This window comes from Prionailurus bengalensis, chromosome D4 (assembly GCF_016509475.1).
Source record: "Prionailurus bengalensis isolate Pbe53 chromosome D4, Fcat_Pben_1.1_paternal_pri, whole genome shotgun sequence".
Lineage (NCBI taxonomy): Eukaryota > Metazoa > Chordata > Mammalia > Carnivora > Felidae > Prionailurus > Prionailurus bengalensis.
The window spans coordinates 84,543,356-84,567,699 of NC_057359.1; the positions used below are offsets into that span (position 1 = coordinate 84,543,356).

Sequence of the window (24,344 nt, forward strand, 5' to 3'; positions counted from 1 at the left end):
TCAGTCGGTTGAGTGTGCAACTTCGGCTCAGGTCATGATCTCGCAGTTTGTGAGTTTGAGCCCCACACTGAGCTTACCACTGTCAGTGCAGAGCCTGCTTCAGATCCTCTGTCCCCTTCTCTTTCTGCCCCTTCCCCACTCATGCTCTTTCTCTCTCAAAGATAAACAAACATTAAAAAAAATAACTAAAAAATTTAAAAAAAGGAATACAAACTTTGACATCGTATCTTTGGGTTTGAATCCCAGTTCTCCAACTTACTAGCTGTGTGACCCTGGACAAGTCTTACAGATTCTCTGAGCTTTAGTTCCCTCTCTCTCTCTCTCTTTTTAAAAGTTTATTTATTTTGAGAGAGAGAAAGAGAGAGAGAGAGAGAACACGAGCAGGGGAGGGGTAAAGAGAGAGAGGGAGAGAGAGAATCCTAAGCAGGCTCCGCACTGTCAGCACAGAGCTTGATGTGGGGCTCAGTCTCACAAACTGTGAGATCATGACCTGAGCCAAGATCAAGAGTTAGATGTTTAACCAAATGAGCCACCCAGGTGCCCCTAGTTTTCTCTTTTATAAAACAAAAATAACAACCAATTCAAATAGTTGTTTGAAGAATTAAATGAGATCATTTAAAAGTGTTTGGCAGACTGCCTGGCCTATTTTTAATATTCAGTAAGTGGTAACAACAATCATATTCACAATTCTATATGCTGCTGAAAACCACAGGCCCATGGAAGAAACTGTAATCTCAAAGATGTCATTTCATATATGAGGTAATGAAAGATAAAATATCCTATAGGAAGTAAAGATCAGTGCTTTCTATGCCACAAAGACATCTATCTGTAACTTCAGAAATTTAATTAATATAAGCAGAATCTAAATTATATACTTTTAATTTTTATGAGCTCTTTCCGAGTTTCTATGAACATTTTTAAACTACAGAAAAATTGATCCTAGATCTTACCATTGGCATTTTACTACATTTGCTTTATCACATATCTACCACCAACGCATCTTTTTTTTTTTTTTTAATGCATTTCAAAGAGCAGACATCAGTACATTCAGTGAGCAGAACCTTAACTGGTGTCCAATATTTGTTTGAGATTCTCTTTGTACTTTTAGGTAAAATTTTCATACAATGATATGCACAGATTTTATGAGTGCCACGTGACAGTTCCAACAAATGCGTACATACACCTGTCCGACACCAGCTCCTGTCAATATACAGCTTACTTTTATTCCAGAAAGTTCTTTCATTTGCATTACATTGTAAGTGGGGAAGTTGTAGTACAGAGGAAAACACTGGGCTTAAAAATCAAGGGGTACAGGTCCAAATCTCACCTATGTCAGTCATGAGCAACCCACACAAGAATGCACACACATATACACAATACACAGCCTGTTTTCTCAACCACAAAAAATAGATAATGCCCATTTCACAAGGTCTTTGTAAGGGTTAAATACAAAAATACAGTAAGTGTTCAGTAGATGTACCAAGGGTACTTTCTCTCCTACTCCCCTCCCAGTTCCCCTGAGTCTGAGGCTGTCGTCTTCAAAAAGAGACAGTAAGGACAAAACTAAAACCCAACCAGGTAATGAGAGATGAGGGAACGAGGCGTCTCTCTGCATAGGCAGTCCTCTCCCAATTTATCCACTCTGACTTCAGCTAATTAAACATCTGTCTCAACGGTCTCCTCAGCAAATTAGTCATCCCCACTTTGTGACACTGATTGTTGGTTGCAGCCTTTTCCCCACTTGCTGCCATTCCCAGAAACTTCTAGGAGTTAACTCACCAGGCACATGGCAAGGAATGATGCAGGGTCCCCATTAACCCCCTACAGTTGCCCTTGGTGCCAGTGCTGTTCATAATGCTGCCAGACGTGTCCTTAGATGTGCCTCCCCAAAATAAACCTGTTAAGGGGTGACAACTTTTTTGTCTACATTTCTGATTTCCAGATTACGGTGTACCTTCTAAGTACTATATACACATACCAGACTTAAATAAACTATTTAAGAGAAAATCTGTTTTTTCAAATAGTTCTGTGACAAAGCAGGCAACATAAGGTCCTAAATGAGGTGAACTGGAATCTAGTGAATTACCAGCTAACTTTCTCCAAACACATGAACAAAAGCTTTGCTGGTGAATGAAGGGTCAGAAGGCAAACAAAGTAAAATGGTCTGGACTGGATGTGTGCCTTTTCTCTACATACTGGTGTGTGTGTGTGTGTGTGTGTGTGTGTGTGTGTGTGTGTGTGTGTATACACCTGCTGGAGCAGGAAAGGGGGTGGTGGGTTGAAGTGTATTTTAAACTAAAGGATACTTCTTAAAAATAGTTTTGTGAAATTAGACTTCTCAATCTTCCTTTTCACTAAAGCAACTGCCTTAAAAACTATCTTTTAGAAAGATAAATGGCTAAAACATTTTTAAAATGCTTAACTTTATACTAAAAACCCAGAAATACAAATTCAAATGAGATATTAACTGCTAGCCATCAGTTCGGCAAAAATGAAAGATTGATAACATCAGTGTTAGTAAGGGGGTGGGGAAAGAGGTGGTCTCATAGATTCTTAGAGTGTCAGAGAATGGGTATAAATTTTTTAAAAGGCAATTTGTTTTTCTCAACATTTGAAGTAAGTGAACCTCTGACAAGTAATCCCATGTTTAACATCTACCACAAACATGCAACGAATATTCATACAAAATTGTTCACTGTACGTTTACATGTTAAACTAAAAATTTAGAAACGATCTAAATGTCCAACAACAGAAATCTAAGTTACATAAATTTAGCTAGAAAGCTAAAACTGCAGGGGTCACTCTAATAGAGTGCTTATGACGTGATAGTGAAAAACAAGTGCAAAATCATATAACATTATATGGTATCATTTTTTAAAACTGTTATGTGGATACATTCTTCATGAGTTCATTTAACAAACATTTGTTGAGTTTCTTCTATTTGACACTCTGTTAGATGTTAGGTGTATAGTGATTTAAAAAACCCCAAAACTGGAAAACAGGGTCCTGCCCACATGAAACTTAGAGCCCGTTTGTGTATCTGCATGGGAATTGACTAAAAAGAAAAAAACCAAAACAACAAGGTTCATATCAAACAAAGTCAGAGGAAACCCTCACAGACTTTTTACTTCACACACTTCCTAAATGTTTGATTTTCTTCCAACAAGCATTTAATTTTATTAAAAAGAAATCTCTAAAGCCTATCTTTTACCAACACCTAGTTTTCATATGAACACCAGAACCGGAAGCGGCTCCAGGGTATTTCAATTCTCCCCAAAGCGTGCACTCAGCTCAAATGAAAGACATCAGGCTTTACTAAGGTGTCCCTCCCTCCACTTCCTGAACTGAGCTCCATTCGCTTCTCTCCATGCCTTAAGTCAGGGCTCATCAGCTGTTGGACAGAGTCCTCAAAAGCTTCTCACCAGTGTCTCTGCCTCCTGTTTTATGTCCTCTCATCGATTTTTATCAGGCAGACGGTGTGCTTTCTAAAAGAAATTCTGACTCTATCACTGTCCTTTCAATGGTTCCCCTCTGCCACAGAAAAAAGTTCAAATTCAGCATGGTTTACAAACATGACCTACGCCCAAATGACCAGTTCAACCTCACCACGCCCCACCCTCCTAACTCCTACTCTACTGCTTTATTATACTGAGTTACATTGTGATTTCCCGAAGGCATCAAACTCTCTCACTTCATTCCTTCAGCCTGAATGCTCTTTCCCAGCCCTCTTTATCTGGCCACCATCTTTTCTGCCATCTTCAGCTCTCACCTGGAGGATCTGCTCAGGACAGTTCTCCCTGACTCTCTAAGACTGGACGAGGGCACCCATCCCTCGATGCGTGTACCCAGGCCCCTATACTGATTTCCAATTACCACATGCATGGTATTAAAACTGCCTGTCTGTCTCCCCAACTACACAGTAAGCTCCTTGAAGGTAAGGACCACTTCTTGGCTTCAACAATTTCCTAAGTGCCTCCATAATGTCTGCTGCATAATAAGCATAATAAATAAGGTGGTAATAAGTGAACACGGCTCTTCGGGTTTCCAGTACATCAGGCCTTGCCCCATCAGATCTGGCCCCTGCCTGGCTTCTGCAGCTTATCCTCTGCCCTGTTCTTGCTCCAGTAATTTGGGATATCTATGGTTTGTTACTCTATCTCAAAACATCTCTGCCTGGAATGTCCTTCCTCTTACTTACCCATTTAGCAAAATTCTAATTAATCTCCAAAAAAAATGTCCAATCATTTACTCCAGAGCATCTTTTCTCAGCCCCCTGCCTCACTAAGTAGTTTTAAGTACTCCCTTATCTATGCTGCTTTAGTAGCTTATGTACTTCTACTTGAGAATTTACCGTATTTTATTGCCCCCTTTTCTGAGTCTGATTTCTCACTGGGTTTCCACCTGATTCTAGCACAGTGCTGGCCCAGAGCAGGCAGCAATGGACATGACTGTTTAAGTCAACAGGGTATGTCAGAGCCACACAGAGCTTGAGAACACTTGCCCCTTCCCACGGTGCCCTGCGTGCCTCTTCCCTCAACCTCTCCCACATCAAAGCACAACTCAGAAAGTAAGCACAGGGTTATGCATTCAGCTACCACAGTTCTTAATTCTAAGATGTATTCCCCCCCCCCCCCACTTTTGAACATTTCTAAAATCAGGCTATGGCATAATCAATATGTACACCTAATGTAGTATTTCTTTCTTTTTTTCCCTCAAAAGCTATTATTAAATTAGTGATGCTCTAGAATTAGTCCCTAGTGGCCCAGAGAAAGGTCGTTCCTCTGACTCCAAAATGTGTGTCTCCTGCAGCACCACACAGCCTGTCAGAGGTATATGTCTTTTCTCTTTCATTCGGCTTTTGCTTTAATCTAATCCACGTTGGTGACTGCCCCAGATGGAGTGAATGAATAGATTTTGTGATGGAAAAGGAACTTCTGAAAGATTAGCGACTAGCAGGAAGAGTAAACGCTGGTCAAATGTAGTTTTGGCGAATGATGTATTTCGGGTTTTTCTGATGTGGCGGTTGCAAGAGCTCATAACACCCTTCTAAAATAATTGGGTCTCTCAAGTGGTTCCCAAAGATTTTTGCCGGACATAAATTCTCTAAATTTCCAGGCTTCCTAGATAAAATAGTTGACTGCAATGCCATCTTTAACATGCTCTGCTCTATTCTCAAGAAGATCCATCAGGAGCCTCAGAGCACTCCAGACAAGGGGAGGCTCAGGTGGGAAGAAACAGCAAGATAAACAGGCAGAGAGAAGAGGGAAGGAAGAATATTTAACTTGGAGCTTCTTGCCCAGGGCATTTCTGAGTTATACATTTAAACACCTTAGCAGCCCTAATTTGCGCTATCATATTCCCACTGGGGCCCTGGATACCAAGTATCAGGTCTTTATTTCTTATCCGGCCCCCATGCCTGAGTGGCATCAGCATGATTATTTATTATTTCTTGAGAAGGTGCAGTTTTCCACAGAAATTACTGTCTTTTTGACCAAGAACATTTAAACAGTCCTATTTACCTTGACTTCTTTTTTTAAAGAAAAGACAGAGCTACAGCATAAGGAAACCACATGTCTGTATCTCTGGCTCGCAAACTACTTTCACAGAAGAAAGGTTACTGGATTTTCCACCTTTACAATTACACATGAAGTAAGATTCTTTTCAACTCTACAGCTAGAAGATTTTTTATTTTAGTCTTTGGAGAACATTTCAGGTTAGTAGAGTGTTAGAAATCCCTCTTCTTCTAAAACATATGGGCTTCTCTTTTCCATAGGGCAGCTCAGGACAGGTGTATGTTGCTTTAAGAAAGCTAGACATAAAACATTAAAACTGACACCAATACAGACAAACTGTGCAATTACAAAAAGAATTCCTGGCTTTATATCCAGATTCACCACAGGGTTCCTCTAAATGCTGCACTTCCCTAGTGCATTTAGATTTTAGAATCAATGAACATTTCTGTTTACAGAATTTTAAATTTGTTCTCCCATTAGGGTTCTAATAAGCAACATGGTACAATAAAAAGAGTATGGGCTTTGAGGTCAAAAAAGCCTGGGCTCCAATTTAGATTCTGCCATTTACTTACTGTGGAAATTTGGGTAACTTTAACTTCTTTTAGAGGAAGGGGAGGCTCTGAGAGGTAAGTATGTGATTACACACACTGTCCTCACAGTTCCTTAATTCTAACATGCACCCCAACACACACACACACACACACACACACACACACACACACACACACACACTCTCGTAACGTCTCATCTGTAAGACAGCCGCAATAAAATCTACCTTCTAGTGCTGTCTGCAGATTAAATGAGATAATACGTGTAAGTACACAAAGGCACTCAATAAATCAGCTCTTACCCCACTGGAACCACATCTTGGGGAAAGACCAACTCCTCTCCTGACAGACAACTTTAGGTTACAGGCTCCAAATGCCCACCCTGGCTTCTCAGATTCTCCGCCTGGTCTGTCTACATTCCTCTTTCATATTGCAACTGTCAATTCTGCATGTCCTTCCAGTTCTTTCCTTTCTTTGTGCTCATATTCTCTGAATGTACCTTCCCCTCTTTGGGCCTTGGAGTATTTCATAGTAGTTAGAAGTTTGGATTTTATTCTGAATGCAACTGAGAGTCACCGAAGGATGTGGAGCAGATATGATCAGATTTATACTTTAGAAGATCTCTCTGGCTGCTGTGTAGACAACAGACTGGAGGTGGCCAAGAGCAGAGGCAGGAAAACCAGAAAAACTGTTTCTCAACAGTCCAGGTGAAGTCACGGTGATCTGAACTTATCCAGTGGAGATGGAAAGGACTGAATATGTTCAGGATATATTCTAGAGGTAAATCCAAGCTGCTAGTGGGTAAGATGTGGGGACTTAACACAAGGCACAATTCAAGGGTCAATTTTACTACATTTCTTTTTTCAACAGTGGGTAGGAGGAAGAGAGGTAAGTAAATTAACTACAAAGTAATCTGAAATGTTCTTTTTATATTAAAATACAGTAAGCCTTTAATAGCCACTGCTTTGAATGACACCGGCCCTCCCCAACTCTTCACAGCTTAAATGTGAAGGTCACAATTTAAATGTCAATTTCTCAGGGCGGAGTTCCCTGACCATCCTATATACTGCATCTTATTCTCTCTCAGCCGCTCCTATTTACCCTCCGTCTAGGATGTAAGGATGTAAGTTCCTCCTCAGCAAGGGCCTTGTGAATCTTTCTCCCACTACCTCCCTGCACCTAGCACAGGCCTGATGCCTGAGAACACATGAGGAGTGAAATGTACAACACAGCTACAAATACATTCTGGATCAAAGTTTACAAAAATTTTATATGAACCTTTAATATAAAACTCGAGAATCCAGTGATGTCATCATTAGCCGTCTTTCTGATCAGAACCCTGCACCCCGTGGTAGCTGTTCTCTCCCCCTCTGCGCTTAGTAGTAATTTAGGAATGATGTGGAGGCGTCCTAGACTAGACCATATCACTAATGACGTTCTGGGTGTCTTGTGAAAACACAGTACATTAGCAAGCAACAAGGTGGTCTGTGACTCTAAACAGAGATGGTAAGAGAGAGTTCACTTGACAAAGCTAACATTTATTTTTCAAAATCTGGGTAACATTTTATGAGGGAAAAGCAAAAATGAATGTCACAAGTTTTATTAATAATACCGTAAGAACTTTGCAAAAGGATTTTCAGGCTAATAAAAATTGGTCTTTCGTTTCAAAAGGCAAGAATGAATAGGGGTAAGAAAAAGTTAAAATGCTTCTGGTTCAATTTTTCAATAGATGATAAAGAAAAATACCTCCATTTCAAAATGACAACAAATACTGAAACAGAGCCACGCAGAAAATCCCACTTCAAAGGAAGCCTTCTTTTACAGATCAAGAGTTAACTATATTTCTGTGTCAATGTAAAATTGAAATTCTATCTGTCTCCATTTCTTAAGTGTCCCTGCCACACCCAACACTGTTTCAGAAGGCTAGTGAAGGTTGGTGGTAATAGAATTTTTAAACAACAACAAAATACTAAGAATCTCAGAAGGTCACGAACTGTGAGGGTGAACCTGACTAAAGGAGAACTTGATGGATTAAGGGCTTTAGTCACTAAAAAAACGGGTTAGTGTATTTTACTAGCTAAATCAAGGGACCTGGCAGGCTACTCTTCATTATGTCAAAAACACACCCACCCAACTGTAAAAATTAGTAAAGAGGTTTCAGCTAATTCTTCTAAAACCCAATTCTCCATTTATAATTTTCTTACACAGTGGGGACCTTCTGCCAGTGCAGGTAGCTTTCAAATGTCAAGTGGGTCAGTAATAAAAGGAAAAGCTGCAGAGAAACTTTAAAAGAGACATTTAAAGATGGGTTAAAAAAAAAAGGGGGGGGGGCCTTAGCAGAGAACTGACTGGAACACACTGCGAAAAGATTACTATAGTTCAGTACATGAATATTAATAGAAAAACCCTGCAGTGTTCATAAATAGTTATGACGATGAAATAATTACAAATAATGCAAGTCAAAATTCTAGATCAGTTACAAGTGCCTGTAATGATATTCTATCCATACAAAGCAAAAATACTTTAAAACCCTAAGGGTTTCCGATGACAAAGCTATCTGCCTAAACAAAGAAGAATTCTTTTGCTCACATACCTGCCACCTTCTGATTTTTTACAAACGAAAATTGGGGAGGGAGTGCCAGAAGGAAGAGCAACAGAGTATTTAAACATTAGAACAGTCATTAAGCCCACATCTGGGTTTAATAATAAAATAGTTCAAGTTCTCAATTTATTATTATCATGAAATGGGGAGTTGTACGGGCAGTCTGGAAAAAAAGAGGGGAGAAGTTAGAGGTTTGTGGATAAGCACCAGAAGTTCACTGTCAGCCTGCAAAAGGATTTCTGAAATCTTGTTCTAGTGCAACTAACCTCTAATGAACAAGTAGTGAGGACCCTCGCCTCGCATGGCACATGTTGTTTCATCTCAAGTGGCATTTCTTGCCTCTCACTTCAGTTAAATGAGAGCAGCCAAGAGACAAGTGCTGTTCTGCACTCACTCAGGCAAAAGCTCTTGAAGAGAGGGCTGGGCACTCCATTTCTGTCCTGGACGTGGGGCGAGGCAGGCCCCTTCTTGCAAAGACTGTGCAGGTCACTGCGGTAGACACTTAGGAAGTGCAGGATGAAGGTCTCTAGCCTGGCATCTCTTGCCACCAAGTTCTTGAGTTCACGATAAGTTCATGTGTCACAACGGGTGTTAAGTATTTCACAGCCAACTGTGAACACTAACACACTTTTTTTTTTTTTTTTTTTAGGGAAACATACTGTGTTTCTGTCTATGACAAGAGGATTTTCCTCTTTTCATTAATTACCTTCCAAAACAAGTCCACGCCAGAATACAAAAGTTCAAAACCACAAAATATACCACCTTTACCAAGCTAACGTTAAATAAGCATCTTTGCCAAACTGAAGATCCTTCTATTTCATGAGACCAGACTTCATAAAGCAATAGAAAGAGCTTCTCATTTTATAGAGCTTTTTGGATTAAGAAAATGGACAGTAATTTATGTAAATACATCAATTTCAAATGACTTCTCTAGTCTGAAAAGGAATAAATAATGCAGATCACTGTGTTTTGGATACGGCAAGTCTCAGATGGAATGGCAGGGATGTGTACACGTAGGTGAACATAAATAAATGTGTGTGTGATAAACGTGGTTGCTGGAGATGGACACAGATAAATAGGTATACAATTGGAGAGAGATAGCTGGAGACAGAGGGAAAGACACTGGTTCAGCTGCATCTAAGTTCACAGAGGTTTCATGGTCTAAAAAAATCTGCAACAGCAGAATTTCTATTAAGAAGGTTTAAAAAGCTGGTTTCACCTCCCCTTGGACAACCTGAAATAATGCTTATCTTTGAATATAATGAATGTGTCACAAAATGCACTATTATATAAAACAATTTAGGGACAAAACAAGAGGAAAAAACAGGATCCTAAAGGAAGATGAATGCTGATTGAATATCTTTAAATATCTGAAGCTGTTGAAATGCTATTAGATTGGTACCTAGAACCCCAAAATATCTGCTTGCCCCTGGGAAGGAGAGGCTATGCCTCTTCAATCATCCCTTAAATGTAAAGAGGTTTGACCCCCATGCAATGGATAAAAGTCACCCAAAAAATGAACAAAAGAGGTGTTTGGAAAAACCAGAACACCATTCATCCCAGCTAACGACTTGTTCATTATGAGTGATGATGGATAAAGACTTCTCATGCTGAGATGAAATCAAGATTTATATGCATTGTTTCCTCTCCCAACTTGTGGGAAGATCATCATCATTTAATTCTATCTCTGCGGCCAGTGATGGGCATCCAGAGAGCTGGTTATCAAACGGCGCAGTCAGCTGGCAAAAGCCGAAACGTGCGGTTGGCACATCTGGACAGAGCCGCCACAGCCGAGGGTGAACAATGACTCCTGGCAAGCATCCAAATTGCTTGCAGACGCTAGCAGGTCTCATCTACAACCGCCCCTACCAGCATCTCTCTCTCTCTCTCTTTTTTATGAGAATCAGATTTTCATTGCTCCATTCAATTGCTCTCCTCTGCCATTTTTTACAGCTCTTATCGTTCCCCTGGAATATGGCCTTGAGACAGCTCATCCGTGTCCTTCACTGTGTTATCTCTTCTAACTTTTATTAAAACTTCAGCTTTCATCTGAAGATAGCTAATTAAATCTGGAACAGATTATATGCCTCCCCTTAAAAAGAACACAAAACTATTTTCTTCAACCTGAGTAATGCTTTTTTTCTTCTCCAAAAGATGAAACCAAACGTGTTTAAGAAGTCTCATTTATTTATAAAGCTATGATATCTGACATGTCATATATAGGTTGATTTATATTAACGTTGTCTGTGGTATGACAAATCTTTGAGCTATTTCTCAAAATAATTATTCCTCAATACTGATAATATTTTTTCCCTCATATCCTTTAAATACTGTAGCTAATACCATAAGCTGATTTTCTGTACAAAGTTGGGTAATGAGGAATTAAAGATTAACAGGTATTTGTGTACATCAAGTGATTTATCTTTAAGAAAATCTTTTTACAGGTGCCCTCATTTGGCAAAAATGAAAATTGTTATTCTTTTATTCCATACCCCAAACACGAGCAATGGAAAGTTTCCCCAATGGAAAATTAAGTGAAAACATGAAATGAAAAGCAGCACTTCAAATTTAGGATTTGGTTTTCAAGACAGCTTTACACCAACTAATAGCTCAAATAGCTTTGTCTTCATCTATCACAAATTATTAATGATGGAACTTCCATAGTCAATATGAACACATTCTTCTCACATATGCCACTGACCCAACCCCTTCCTTGGGCCCAGAGGCAGCTGAAAAAAAGCTGTAGACCTGCTAACCAAACCTTCAAGCAACGATCTCTAAAACAATCTAGCCAGGTATCATGCACACACGCATGCACACACACACACACACACGCCAAGCACTTCTAACAGTCTATTTCCTGGGTCTCACCTGAAACTTTCTGGGATCCTTTTCTTCGTTTCACTGCCTTAAGCAAGATTTCTTTCATGGTGACCTTTGTGTTGTCCACCTGAATAAGGGAGAATCCATGAGCAGCATTTCTGTAGGAAAAGACAAATACAAAATCATCACCAACATTCAACCAGAGGAATGTTACTGCAGTCTTCACTATGTTTAGCAAGGTTTTATACTAAGTATACCTCAGAGTGCCAATTATTTAAAAATAGACTAAACGAACTTACTTCCAATGAGAGAGAGAGAGAGAGAGAGAGAGAGAGAGAGAGAGAGAGAGACAGAGAGAAGCAGTTTAGTATGAACAGTTCCAAGTGAAAGAAAGGTCAGAGTTAGGGAAGGTTTTCCTAATTCATCTCAAACTGAATCTAATTGGCCTGTGTGGGTCACTAGTGCCGTGGGCTGGCTCACGTTGGCTCCCAAGCCAAATCCTGCACAAGGACTGACAATAAACTTGGCTTGTGTCAGCAGGTGTCACTGCAGGCAGATCCCACCATCACATCAAAGCTCACGGAGCCCTAGAGGAAAAAACTTCATGGGGTGAGGAGGGTTGGAGGGTGGAGGGGAAAATACGATAGCCCAAAACAATTTAGAAAAAGGAGAAAAAAAGGCTCTTCCTAACTGGCTAGTAAGTACATAAATAAATAAATTTTAAACACACAGTTTGGGGGCACCTGGGTGGCAAAGTCGGTTAAGCATCGGATTTCAGCTCAGGTCATGATCTCACAGTTCATGAGTTTGAGCCCCACATTGGGGCTGTCAGCGCAGGCCTGCTTCAGATCCTCTGTTCCCCGTCTCTCTGCCCCTCCCCCTGCCCTCTCTCTGTCTCTCTCTCTCTCAAAAATAAACATTCAGAAAAAAAAAAAAAAAGCCCATACAGTTTATGTATACTTCAGTAGGAATGTTTTAATCTACTCAATCCCATAAGGTCAAACAAAATATGAAATGAAGCATAAATAATTACACAAAAAATACGAACACTACTTGTAAACTTCTAGCCAGTTAAACTTGGAGGGAGTGGTTCATCTAGACAGGAAAAAACTGGTAGGGAGTAAGTACCCTAAAAAAAGAAGCCCATCCCTGGGTGAGGTACAACTTCACTAAGACTGTTAATTGCAGTAACAAGTATCACAAATACTACTCACTATGCTCGGGCACCAGGACAAAACAGGCCAATTCCAAGACGCTCATCTAACAAATGGGACCCAAGTTTCCAACTATGGAACATGGGAATTACCACAAGGAGTTTGGTGGCATTCCCATTTCCTCATAAGAATCTCAAAGGAGAACACACGGCCAAAAAACATGGCAGAACTTCATATTGACAAGACATCTGAAAGAAAAGCCAAGCCCCAAGCTAAGCCACGGAAAGGCTTCCCAATGGTAGGACAGGCTGGGAAGGGGCCCTTAAACCTAGCTTCGACCCAACCAGGTGGCCGGCTATCCACAGGGGCTGGGGGCTGATCTCAAAACCAAGGACCCAATTTGCTTCCCTAATACAAAGACATCTCCACACCCCTCCTCTCCATAAGGCTTGCTGTTTAATCCTTGACATTCCATTTGTTAAAAAGCAAAAGCCGACGCTGGTCTAGCCAGCACGATCATCCATTTTAACTTGGTCAAGTTTCTTGCTATTGAACAGCAGGCCTGAGAACTGTCAAGCTAATTTTACTGAACACTCTGTTACTGAATCATGCCTGAGCTCCAGCCATTCTTTACCTCAGAAGCTGGACCCCATCCCAGAACAATCTTTAAAAGTTTATTTTACTGATCAAAGCAAAATAAGAAATAGCTCTTTTTTTAAAACTATATTTAGGGAGCGATGCAGTAAGTGATACTTTGGCAAGAGCACTGAAATGTAAAGTGCCTGGTGCATTTATAAACTTGGGGGTATTTGCTCTGGCGCTAGTCCAGTGCGTGTTTGGAACAAACGCCAATCATCTGCGTTCAGACTTGTCTTCCCCTGCTCTCTCCTCGGAAGTCAGTATGCGCTCCATCTGTGACAATATGTTGGGCGATGGGTGAGTGGGGCCTAAAAGGGAACACAAGTTCTCGGGTATGTGCAACCTAGTACTGGGCTACATCTCATGAACCTCCATCTACCTGGGGTCCACCTGAACTATTTTAGATTGGAGCCCGCTTATAAATTGCTTACATTCTCTTCTAATCTGCTGCTGGCTGACAGCATTATTTCAAACCAATACGTTTATCTTTTGTAGCAAAGGCAGACCAGGAGCTCAAAAGAAAGCCTTGCGTTTGGACTAACTTCCATAAATTAAAAGTGTCCTTTGGAAAGATTTTTGAACAGAGGAAAATCCCTAGTCTGTATTTTTCTGTCATTTTACCAAAACGTACCTGGGTGACAAGGTTAAAGCAAGCAGAGGAAATCCCTGGCACTTATCATCCACAGGCATTACTGATAAATTGTGTGGTGGAGGAATAAAGGATTACCTTCTGTATTTTTTCATTACACTTTTCTTTTGTTACAGAATACATAAATCCATTGTGGCACAATGTAATATGTATCACCGCACTACACCTGCGGACGCTTCCGAGCGGCTGCCATGTCTGTGCAGTCAGGAATGATAAGTGAACCACCCGTGAATGTTAACGATAGTGATCATTCTGAGGTAACTCGGCTCTCCATCTTCCTTTACAGCCTCCGTGCTGAAGCCAGGGTAGCAAGGTTCACGAGAGGAAAATGAAAACAACAGTGAAGGGAAGGGGCACGCACGGCGCTCAGAATGTGCCTTCACGAGTGCGCGGTGTCTTACTCTGGGGCTCCATTTCGGTAAAATCGTGCACATTAAAAGGAGAAAGAGGTTGTGACCCACATACGGCACACTCAACCAGACCTAATGAAAGCTTCCTCAGGCCAGTCTCCCACACCACTCACTTCTCTCCCTCCAGGCGAACACCAGCTTTGGCTCTTGCTTCAAGTCTACAGCACTTAAGGGGGCAAACTGCTTCTAGAATACAAGAGGACAGAATATAAGTGGTTCTCAGAAGACATCTAAGTGCAACTGTTAAGTTATGCTCCCATTTAATAAATGGATATGGAGACTTGCTTCCACAATTTTCAGCTTCACTTCCAAACATTCTGGGTTTTATGCCTCATTTCTTTATATCCAGGAATTTTTATGGGCTTTCTAAAAAGTCTATTGAAATACATCTTTTAGCGCCGTTTTTATTTAATGTTGGGCATTGGGTCTGCGGTTGAGAAGACAGTGATTTCGAGGGACAGGCTGGCAGCAGGCAGGTAGGGTGCTAGTCCAGCCTCCCTTCCGTGTGGCCCTGCATTCCAATCCCTGAGGTGTGACCCGTGCTGGGGGTGACTAGCCTTTGGACAGACAGGCGGATGGATAGACAGATGGGCTACGGACCCAGAGTCTCGGCTCAGAAACTGCTCTTCCTCCTGCTCCCCTCGTGGACAGACAGCTTGTTTTCCATCACAGCAGGGCACTCTGGGGCACTGAGCAGAAGCAGCTGCCCTCCAAGCCCCCTGGGCTGTCGGGGCTGGGTCTAGGACGAGGCGCCACTTTGGGGAGCTGACTAAATGCTGCCAGGAGTGCTTCAGTCAATTCAAAGTTACGTCCTGTCAGGTCTCGTAACCACTGAAAAACGTATGGGCATTTCAAAAAGAGATTACTCACTTGAGGAATTCAGCTCTGTCCCAGTGCAAAGCCACTCAGTTACCAGAGGGAAGTTTGTATACCAGCATTAACCTAACAGGACGAGCATTTCTCTCGTGAGTGTTAAACCAGAGGTGACGGGCACAGAGAGGAAGGAGGGGCACAGGGTCCTTATCTGAAAAGCTTAGATTCTATTTACAGGGACAGAGCTGGAACCAGAATCCACGTTGGAAGGCAACTTACTGGAGAGGAAAACACAGGGGCTGGGAGTTAAATACCCTTTGGTTCAAATCCTGGTTCTACAGTTCACCAAGATGTTGCCTCAACATGTGGGAACCTCAGCTGCATCCATGAAATGAGGAGGCCACTTCCCTACAGAATTGTCAGGGAGGATAAAATAGACAGTACACGCCAAGCACCTGGCACTAAGTTTGGCAAACGGCAAAGGAACTTAGAAATGTCAGTTCTCTTGTGTTCTCCTTATTCCAGATCACCGCTCCAAGACAAGAGGCCCCATTTATCCTCTCTCTCCTACCCTATCAGCAGAGATTGCTTATTGGGGGAGCAGGTACCAACCATTGCTTGTAATTGGTAGCACAGGGCCATTAAAACGTGCAATTTGCTGGGCATGTTGGCAACAGTCGGGGCACTGTAAGCAAACTATCTCTGGCCTGGGCATCAAACCCCCTCTTGAAGCTCACAGAGGAGCACCCTGGGCTCAGTTTTCAAGGCTCTCATTTTTGGGAGAGTAAACCAGAGAAGCAGGTATATTGCACCTCAGCTTAACTCGCTGGCTTTGGAGAGGGACGATGGAAGTCAAAAATCATGGTGGTGGTGCAGAGAAATTCAATGAGACTTATTAAGAGCTTTCTGAGCTGCAAGTACAAGATATTATTCAACAATTACAATAGTAATAGCAGCAACTACTATCTACTAGACGTTTACTATGTGCCAGGTGCTATGTTAAGCTTTAAAAATCTGTATTAACTCATTCAATCCTAAAATAGGTGCTATTATTGTATCCATTTTATGGAATCTGAGGCTGGAGGCAGAATTTGGGAATTTACCTGAAGTCACTCATCTATTAAAGATCCTAATTTTGGATTCGGAAATCACCAATGTGGTCCCTAACACAAATAGCACAGTCCAGGGGAGAGAAAGACAAAGAAACAAACAAAGAATTATAGTTGTTCGTGATAAGCACAAAGATGCAGGCCAGATCAGAGTGCTACCAAAACACAGAGGCACTTAACCAAGCTGGGGAAGGGTAAGGGGATCAGAGAAACTTCTTGATGGAGATGTCTCAAAACACAGTGGTCATTTCCCTCTATATCCTGCTAAGAACGAGGCTGGTGACCGAGAGGCGGCAGAACACAGCAAGTCTAGAGTAGAGCCTGCTCTGGTGTCCAGCTCTGCCTTCCTGGGATAAATGATATACTCTCTCTAGCTTCCAGTTTCCTCATCTACAAAATAGGGCTAATTCTTAGGAGTGTAAGATTGTTGTGAGGGCTTAAATACTTCTAAAGTAGTTAACATTAATACCTGTCTACAATAAATGTTTAATAAACAATAGTTAATATAATAATTACGGGCTTTTCTTAGAAAGGAAGTAATAAATGATGAGACGATGACAGCTGTGAACATTTATTGAGCACTTACTTTGTTCACTTAATCCTTCCAGAAAAAGTAGGTGCTATTATCAGTCCCATTTTAAAATGGAGGAAATTGAGGTTGGGCAAGGTTAGGACACTTGCCTGGAGCTACACACCTATGTAGAAGACCCAGGAATTGAACCCAGGGCAGCCAGACACCAAAGTCTGAGTTTTAAACCTCTCTGTAGCCCAGAAGGGAGCCTTGAGGACTCAGGGGAAGAAGTGACTTCTAGATAGCATGCCCTCCCGATTGGAACTACTGATCAGTCTGGGGCAAAGGTTCAACTTCCACTGTGACATTCAGTTTGGTTATAAAATGTCCCAACTGTTAGACTAACCATATGAACTACGAGATCCCTTTTTAAAAGCCCTTGAAGAACGTCATGGTTTCTTGAGCCACAGTCTCAGTTTGTGGAAGTGGGAAAAGGCTGCCAAGAGGAGCACTCGATTCTCCAGTCCTGACCAGGCCGTAATAGTGATGAAGACACACTCCTCCAGCTCCCAGCCTGCACGGGTCCCAACTCCATGCATGTTCATTCTCTAGCACTTCAAAGTAGAAAATGAAAATATATGAGCAAGAGAAAGCCTTGTAATAACTGCAGCATGCCTGCTTTAAAGCAAGCCCTTCGGGTATTACTTTATCCATAAAAAAGTTTACACTAGTGTGAATGCCACATTTTGTTTCCCCTTGCACTGACAAAAAAATTTTTTTAAGATCAAAGCGTATTGTGCGAGTATGTGATGTTTGACATTGGACAAAGTACTCTTTTTCAAAACAGACATTTTCCAAAAACATAACTCGCTAGACTAATGGGCAGTGAGAAGCCAAAATGACTGCCCTCCGCCTTCTCCTTGTGTATCTTTGCCAGAGTCCTTGGGACTTGCCAAATCCGGTCATGCCTGCTTAGCTTGCTCGACTGATTGTGCCAGAAAAGAAAATAAGACACAGATGTATTTGAGCTCTTTGAGATGCCAGTAAGAGAGACAGCTAATGGCTTCATTTCGACCCTCCCCTTCCAGCTGGGCACAGGTGGGGGATAATGAGGTCCCTCTCCCTAATCAAACTCAATTATTTACTACTCTATATAACCGCAAAGACATTCACATTCAGTTCAGAATATAAAACACACCATGGGCTACTTCCAACCACTGCCACTGGGTATTTATAACAAACTCAAGTGGCTAACAGTTTGCCTTGGCAGGAGTTTAAGTGTGTAAAGTTTTGCAAACTGTTTCTGTTCAAATATGTCCTGCTGAAATGGGGTCCCAGGCGGGGTTCCATAACTGTCAGGTCAGTGAACTGCATAACATCTGAGAATGTATTCACCATGCAGTGCAGACAGGATCTGGAAATCAAACGCTTCGTTCTATTGCAACCTTCTGAGAAGCATCACAGTTTTTTCAACAGCAAGACTGACATTGTATTAATAAACATTACAAGTCACTAGCCTGACATGTACATAGCAGCAGCTGACAGACTCCAACATAAGCTGAGGGGAGAACAGAGGAAATCAAAATGAGACATAGTGACTAAACATGGCCAAAGGGGGTGGATCATGAAACAAATCACATTAATGTCAGAAATGTGAGCCCTAAACTTTTAAGATACATAGAAACTAAAGCAACAAACTGGTCTAATTTTTGGATACCAAAGTAAGTTGATGGCTATCTAAAATGTGTGCTTTTATTGTAGGAACAAAGCGTATCCTGGCACAATTTCAAGACATTCCAGTGAGCAAAACATACATATTTAGCTTGTCTGACCTTTAAATTCTTAGAAGTATGTAATTAATGCTTTCCCTCTTTATTACTTGCTCCAATATTTCTGTCACTTTAAACAGACACAAAGAAAAATCTTTTCTGTTCTCTAGACAGTAGCTGTTGCCAAAAAGGAAATCAAGTCAGATTCACAAATACAAAATTAAACAGGCTGCATATGTTACATTTCCATACACGAGGACAATCTGGACAATGAAAATGTTTGCTAATACAACAGAATGAAAAGAAACAACACACAGTTGGTCCTCTATGACTCAAGCAAACAATAAATAAATAGGAAATTTATACCCATATTGTCAGGCCTGGTTACAAAGGACACAGGCATCGGTTTTTCTTTTCCCCTTATCCTATTTAGCTCTGCCCCTTACCAAACTGTATGACCTTGAGCAAATAACTACCTGTCTCTGATCCTCAGCTCATATATTATAAAAATGAGTTTCTTATAAGGAATAAATGAGATAATGGCTACTAGAGGCACTAAACTGAGTGAGTGTAAAAAAGGCTCATTTCGTTTTTGTTTTTGTTTTTTCTCTCCAAACCACAAAGCAGTATCACATAAGAGTAGGAGAGGCTTCAAACTGATGCTATCTTTTCCAAAAGGTCTGGTCGCTTTGGGTACACTGTGGAGATCTCATCAAGAGGTCTACTAAAACTACCAACCCTTGGAAATGCCCAGGTACGGCAAAGAGCAATGAATCTAGGCCATGCCTCTGAAAAAGCAGCTAACCTTTCTCTTTATGCGGAGCCGAGAGAAGCCACAGCAGTCTCTGGGAACCCTCTGGGCTACAATGTCCAAGGCAGCCCAGCTTCTGGTGGAAGACTGTCTACTGACTACCCCGTGATCCATTTCCCAAACAGGAAAATCCTACCTGGATTCTATTTGCTCTGTAGCTGTTGGCTAGAAAGGTTCCTTCCCCATGCCTATCTGATATATCAAACATTTTAAGTCAATACATGTATAGGAGGGAAGTTTAATTGTTCTTACTGACTTCTGATTAAGGGGGTCTGTCCATTTTATTGGTTTGGACTTTTCTTCCCTTTTTAAAACCCTTCTTCCCCCTTCCCGAGTAGGATCCCAGTGTGAAATGTCAACGTCAACACATGTAATGACACCATCACAGTTGCTATCATCACTGCCATTTTTTTTATTTTTATTTTTTAAGAAGTTTTATTCATTCTTGAGAGAGAGACAGAGCATGAGTGAGGGAGGGGCACAGTGAGAGAGGGACACAGAATCCGAAGCAGACTCCAGGCTCCGAGCTGTCAGCACAGAGCCCGACGCGGGGCTCAAACTCACAAACCGTGAGATCATGACCTGAGCCGAAGTTGGACGCTCAACCGACCGAGCCACCCAGGCACCACTGCCACTTTTACACTCAATTCAGTTCCATGAGTTCTGATTGAATTGGCCCTGTACTGGGGCTTTGGGGGGGGGGGGGGGCGTGGGGACAAAGCAGGCAACTCCCCTGTTCACTCCAAGATCTCATTCTCCCTTGTCCCACTATGGCTAAGGGCCCAGCAGGCCTTGGTTTGGTCACTGCTGGCATGAAGTACTTCCTGGGATACTAGGCACCAGCAGAGCTCTAGCTATTTAGTTTTGGGGGCCAACCATATACTTCCCCATACTTCTGACCCCTACTTCTCTCCTACACTCCTGATACCTAAACACCTTCAATGCGTAGGCTCAGAGCAGCTAGCAGTCAGCAAGTTAGGGACTCCTGTTTACATGCACATTTGATCTGTCCAAAATCAATCAGGAACAATGGATATTTTAGAAATCCACTTGCCTGTCTGGAAAAGGAGAGAGTTTCCATTAGAACGCAACTAATTTGCAAATTTTTAGCATAATCCATGCTCCTTTCCCAGACAACAACTCTATTTCCTGAGTCTCCTCTGACCAAGGGCTCCGGCAGGGAAAGGCTCGTCTAGCCCTGACTTGGTAAGAACATCAGAGGCTACTCAGCTTCACATTCTTTTCCACAGAACACTTTGCCAATTAGGGATTCATTTAAGTTAATTAGTTCCTCTTTCTAAACATAAATAATTATATAATTTAGTAAGTGATTATCTTGTCTGATGGAAGAAAGTGAAAGTTTAAATTTTCTTTTGTGTGAAGAAACATATTTTCTAATTTTTCTATGATGGACATGTATTCATTATGCAATAAATAACCGAAAGAAAAGTTAAACCCCATGCACACCTTACTGTGAATTATTCAGCCTGATAAATCTCTGACTGAAATAACAAAAATAGCAACTATGTAACACTTCCTACATAACTGGGTCTGAGCTAACTTCATAGCTACATTTCTTACCTGAGGTTCAAGGGCCCCCAGGCTTAACAGATGAATTCACAGGCTAAGTTTCAGAATTTAAAAATTTTGCTTTTAGTTTAATGAAAATCATACATACATACACACACACACACACACACATATATGGATCATATACATGATATATATTTAGAAAAGCAATATTATATATGGATTATATATATAATAACTTATACAATAAATACAGAGAGAGATTTGGGCCACTCCTAGCCTCCCACGTTCCCCATTCTCCACCCATTTGGAGGAACCTTGAATCGCTGCTTAGAGGAAAAATACCCAGGAGGGCAACCAGACCCTCCTTAGACAGATCTGAACAAGAAATAAAGTTACTAGTAAGCCAGGGTCAACAAACCTACTCCACCCCCATTCGCTGATGTACTGTCGTCTATGACTACTTTCTTGCTACTATGGCAGACGTGAGTTACAGAGAGGTATGGCCCACAAGCCTAAAATATTTACTACTTGGCCCTGTATAGGAAAAGTCTGCCAACTTGTTGGATGAGGTGGTGAGATTTGGGGGGCTGTGTGTTCCAGCAGCTAGAGTTATTTAACATCCTAATAGACTCAAAGCCAAATGACATCACTACAAGCTGCAGGCAAAAACACTGTGGTGATGGGAGAAGTGGGCACAAGGCTCTCCCTGTGGCACAGGCGTGCTGACCTCTGAAGAAGTCATGCCCTGCAGTGCCCAAGTCACACTGTGTACAGGTATCAATCAGGCAGAGAGCCCATTTAGGTACAGACCAATCGACAACTTCAGAAAGTAGGGTGATCAATTATCCTGGGGCCGAGGGGTGGGGGTTACTGGGTATAGACTCTGAATTTCAAAACAGAGAAAGTCCTGAGCAAACTGACATAAACTGGTTATCCTTGCAGAAATGTTCTTTACTATTTCCAGTAAAGCACATTTAAAATTGGGGGAAGGGATGCACTATAAATCAACCGGCTCATTAAAATAATGGACTAATAGTTAAAAATACACTCATTGTTTAAAAGGACAAATATTAATACGGTAATCAACGTTTCGTATGAAAATCAAAAACCTCAAGTTGACAAGTAAAACATTTAACACCCATTAAATCCAACATCAGTGATTTAATTTCAGCAAAACATCATCTGTTGCATTTAAGTTGTTAATTGTATTTTGTTAATGTTATAGTTTTATTTGCATTAAATTTGTAACTGTGTTTGGGTTGCATAAAAACATGGAATTTATAGCTAGAGTTTTACATTTATATGTATTTAAGTAACACTACAATAAAACGAATTTGGGCAAACATTGAGGCTTCAGGAGAATTCGTTTTCCTTTGAAAGGAAATTACATTTAATAAAACTCCTCACAACAATATCGTCAGGTAGTCAATATTCCCCTCATTTTACAGATGAAGACACGGAGACTACAGTCATGCAGCAAAAGTCATCTGTGAAACTGAAACTTGCACCCAGGTCAGGCTAACTAAGCTCAAAGTCTGTGCGGCCTCACTTGGAGCGGGGGAAAGATGGCACATGGGAGCCTTGTGGTTGGGTGTGAGGGCCTCTGAAAGCCAGAAGGCAACCTAGGAACTTCACAGTATTCAGAAGACAGGAACGGGGCTGCAGAAGAGGCCAAGTGGGCTAAAAAAAAAAAAAAAAGTGAGGCAGGACAGAAAGTCTGGCCAGGGTCCCTCCCAGCAGCCCACAGACACCTAAAGATTCATCCATTCCTTCTCTAAGAAGCCCTGTGCTGGCTGCTAAGGATATAGAGATAACTGAGACTGTAGGCACCCTGCCTTCAAGGAATTTGTGGTCTTGCCACTGTCTCTTAAAGGATGTCTGTCCATAAGAGGACGGATTTGAAAGTCTACAGATCTCCAATCTCCACCCCTGCCCATACTCAGCAAAAGTTAGCCCAACAGCAAGCTGGGCAGAGTCTACCCACACTCAGCCCCTCTCTGTTAGAAAACTGAAAGGAGGGGAAGAAGAAAAATGTAGAAGCAGCAAAGATCTATTCAATAAGCTACCCATTCAAGAAATACTTGTGGCATACCTACCACAGTAATGGAGCTATGCTGGGTGTTTGTGGGGCATAAATGATCCAGTTCTTGCCCTCGACGAATGTTTAGTTATAACAACGATAACTGCAGCAGACACACAAACAGGCCCTTTTCTAAGTGCTTTACATATATCAGCTCCTTCGGTCCTCACAGGGGCTCTATGAGGTAGGTATTATTATTATTATTCTCATTTGATTGGGCCACAAGAAAGTTAAGCAATTCATCCAAGATCTCTCTCTCTCTCTCTCTCTCTCTCTCTCTCTCTCTCTCTCTCTCACACACACACACACACACACACACACACACACACACACACACACACAGGGTACTAAGGGTAATGTCAGGATTGGCACCCAAGCATTCTGGCTCCAGAGGCCACCATGCTCTTATCTACTACACCACAGTATACAGTAGCTGAATGCTGGCCTCAATACAGTGGGATTCCCTGCCGCCATCCTCACCCATAGCAGGGTGTCACAAAGAGCGTGGACTTTGAAGTCAGACATGGGGGCAAAGCCCGGCCTGAGAGCAATCCTTGTCAGGCTCAGTTTTCATGTCTCTAAAATGGTCATAATCAAAACTGGGCTATTTTCAGATTAAATGGAATAACATATAAATTATTTCAATTAGTAAATACTAATTCACTTCTTATTGTCAAAACTTAGCTCCCTCTTTCTGGTTCAGGTCAGGGTATTCCCATACATCCCTGCCCATTCTCCCCTGGGAGAGAGACGCAAGGAGGAAAGGGAGAAATGAAGAAAAGGAGTGACGGCTTTACTTATTTTGCTGAGACTTCACTCTCTCGAAACTATGAACACATCCCTGGTAACTCTTGAAAGTCTGCTCTGTCCTGCATTAGTAGGAGAGGCTTTTCTAACTTAAAATATAGACCAGAAAGGTGAATGGAAGGTTGCTGAAGCAAGAAAACACACACAGGGCAAATGGTCAGTAATCTGTACTATTTCATCAGACAACTGAGAAAAAGAAGAAACAGAAAATGTACTGACACTTTTGTTCTAAATGCTCACATATAAAGATTTTACTTTACCTTGTGCTTTTAGAAACACTCCAGGAATGTTGAATAAGCTCTCTAAAACTTTAAACAGAAAGAGGACTGACGTGTGTGTGTGTGTGTGTGTGTGTGTGTGTGTGTGTGTGTTTGGGAGTGGGAGTGCAGGGATGGGAGTAGTTCAGGAAAAACGTAAGAGTATTAAGTTTAAAGCCGCTGCTGTTACTCTCTACCTCTCTCCCCTCCCTCATCCCATTCTCCAAAAGCTGGAGTTCATAGACACTGTGTAGTCTTTAGATGCTTCTCCTGGGGACGTATGTCTGGCCTACCTCCAACCCTAACCCCCAACTAT

The 24,344-nt window shown here is 41.6% G+C and overlaps 1 protein-coding gene across 14 annotated transcripts in view; it reads right to left on the minus strand.

Annotated features, from left to right (window-relative positions):
- MAPKAP1 (MAPK associated protein 1) overlaps nucleotides 1-24,344 on the minus strand; it is a 246,546-nt gene that overhangs the window by 86,192 nt on the left and 136,010 nt on the right. For 13 of the 14 annotated variants that reach the window (XM_043565341.1, XM_043565346.1, XM_043565347.1 and 10 more), the window contains one exon: nucleotides 11,535-11,644. In XM_043565341.1, coding sequence (XP_043421276.1) covers nucleotides 11,535-11,644 — 110 coding nt within the window. Of the gene's footprint in view, nucleotides 1-7,578; nucleotides 8,827-11,534; nucleotides 11,645-24,344 lie in introns of those variants that run through there. The other variant, XM_043565348.1, reaches the window with a different exon arrangement.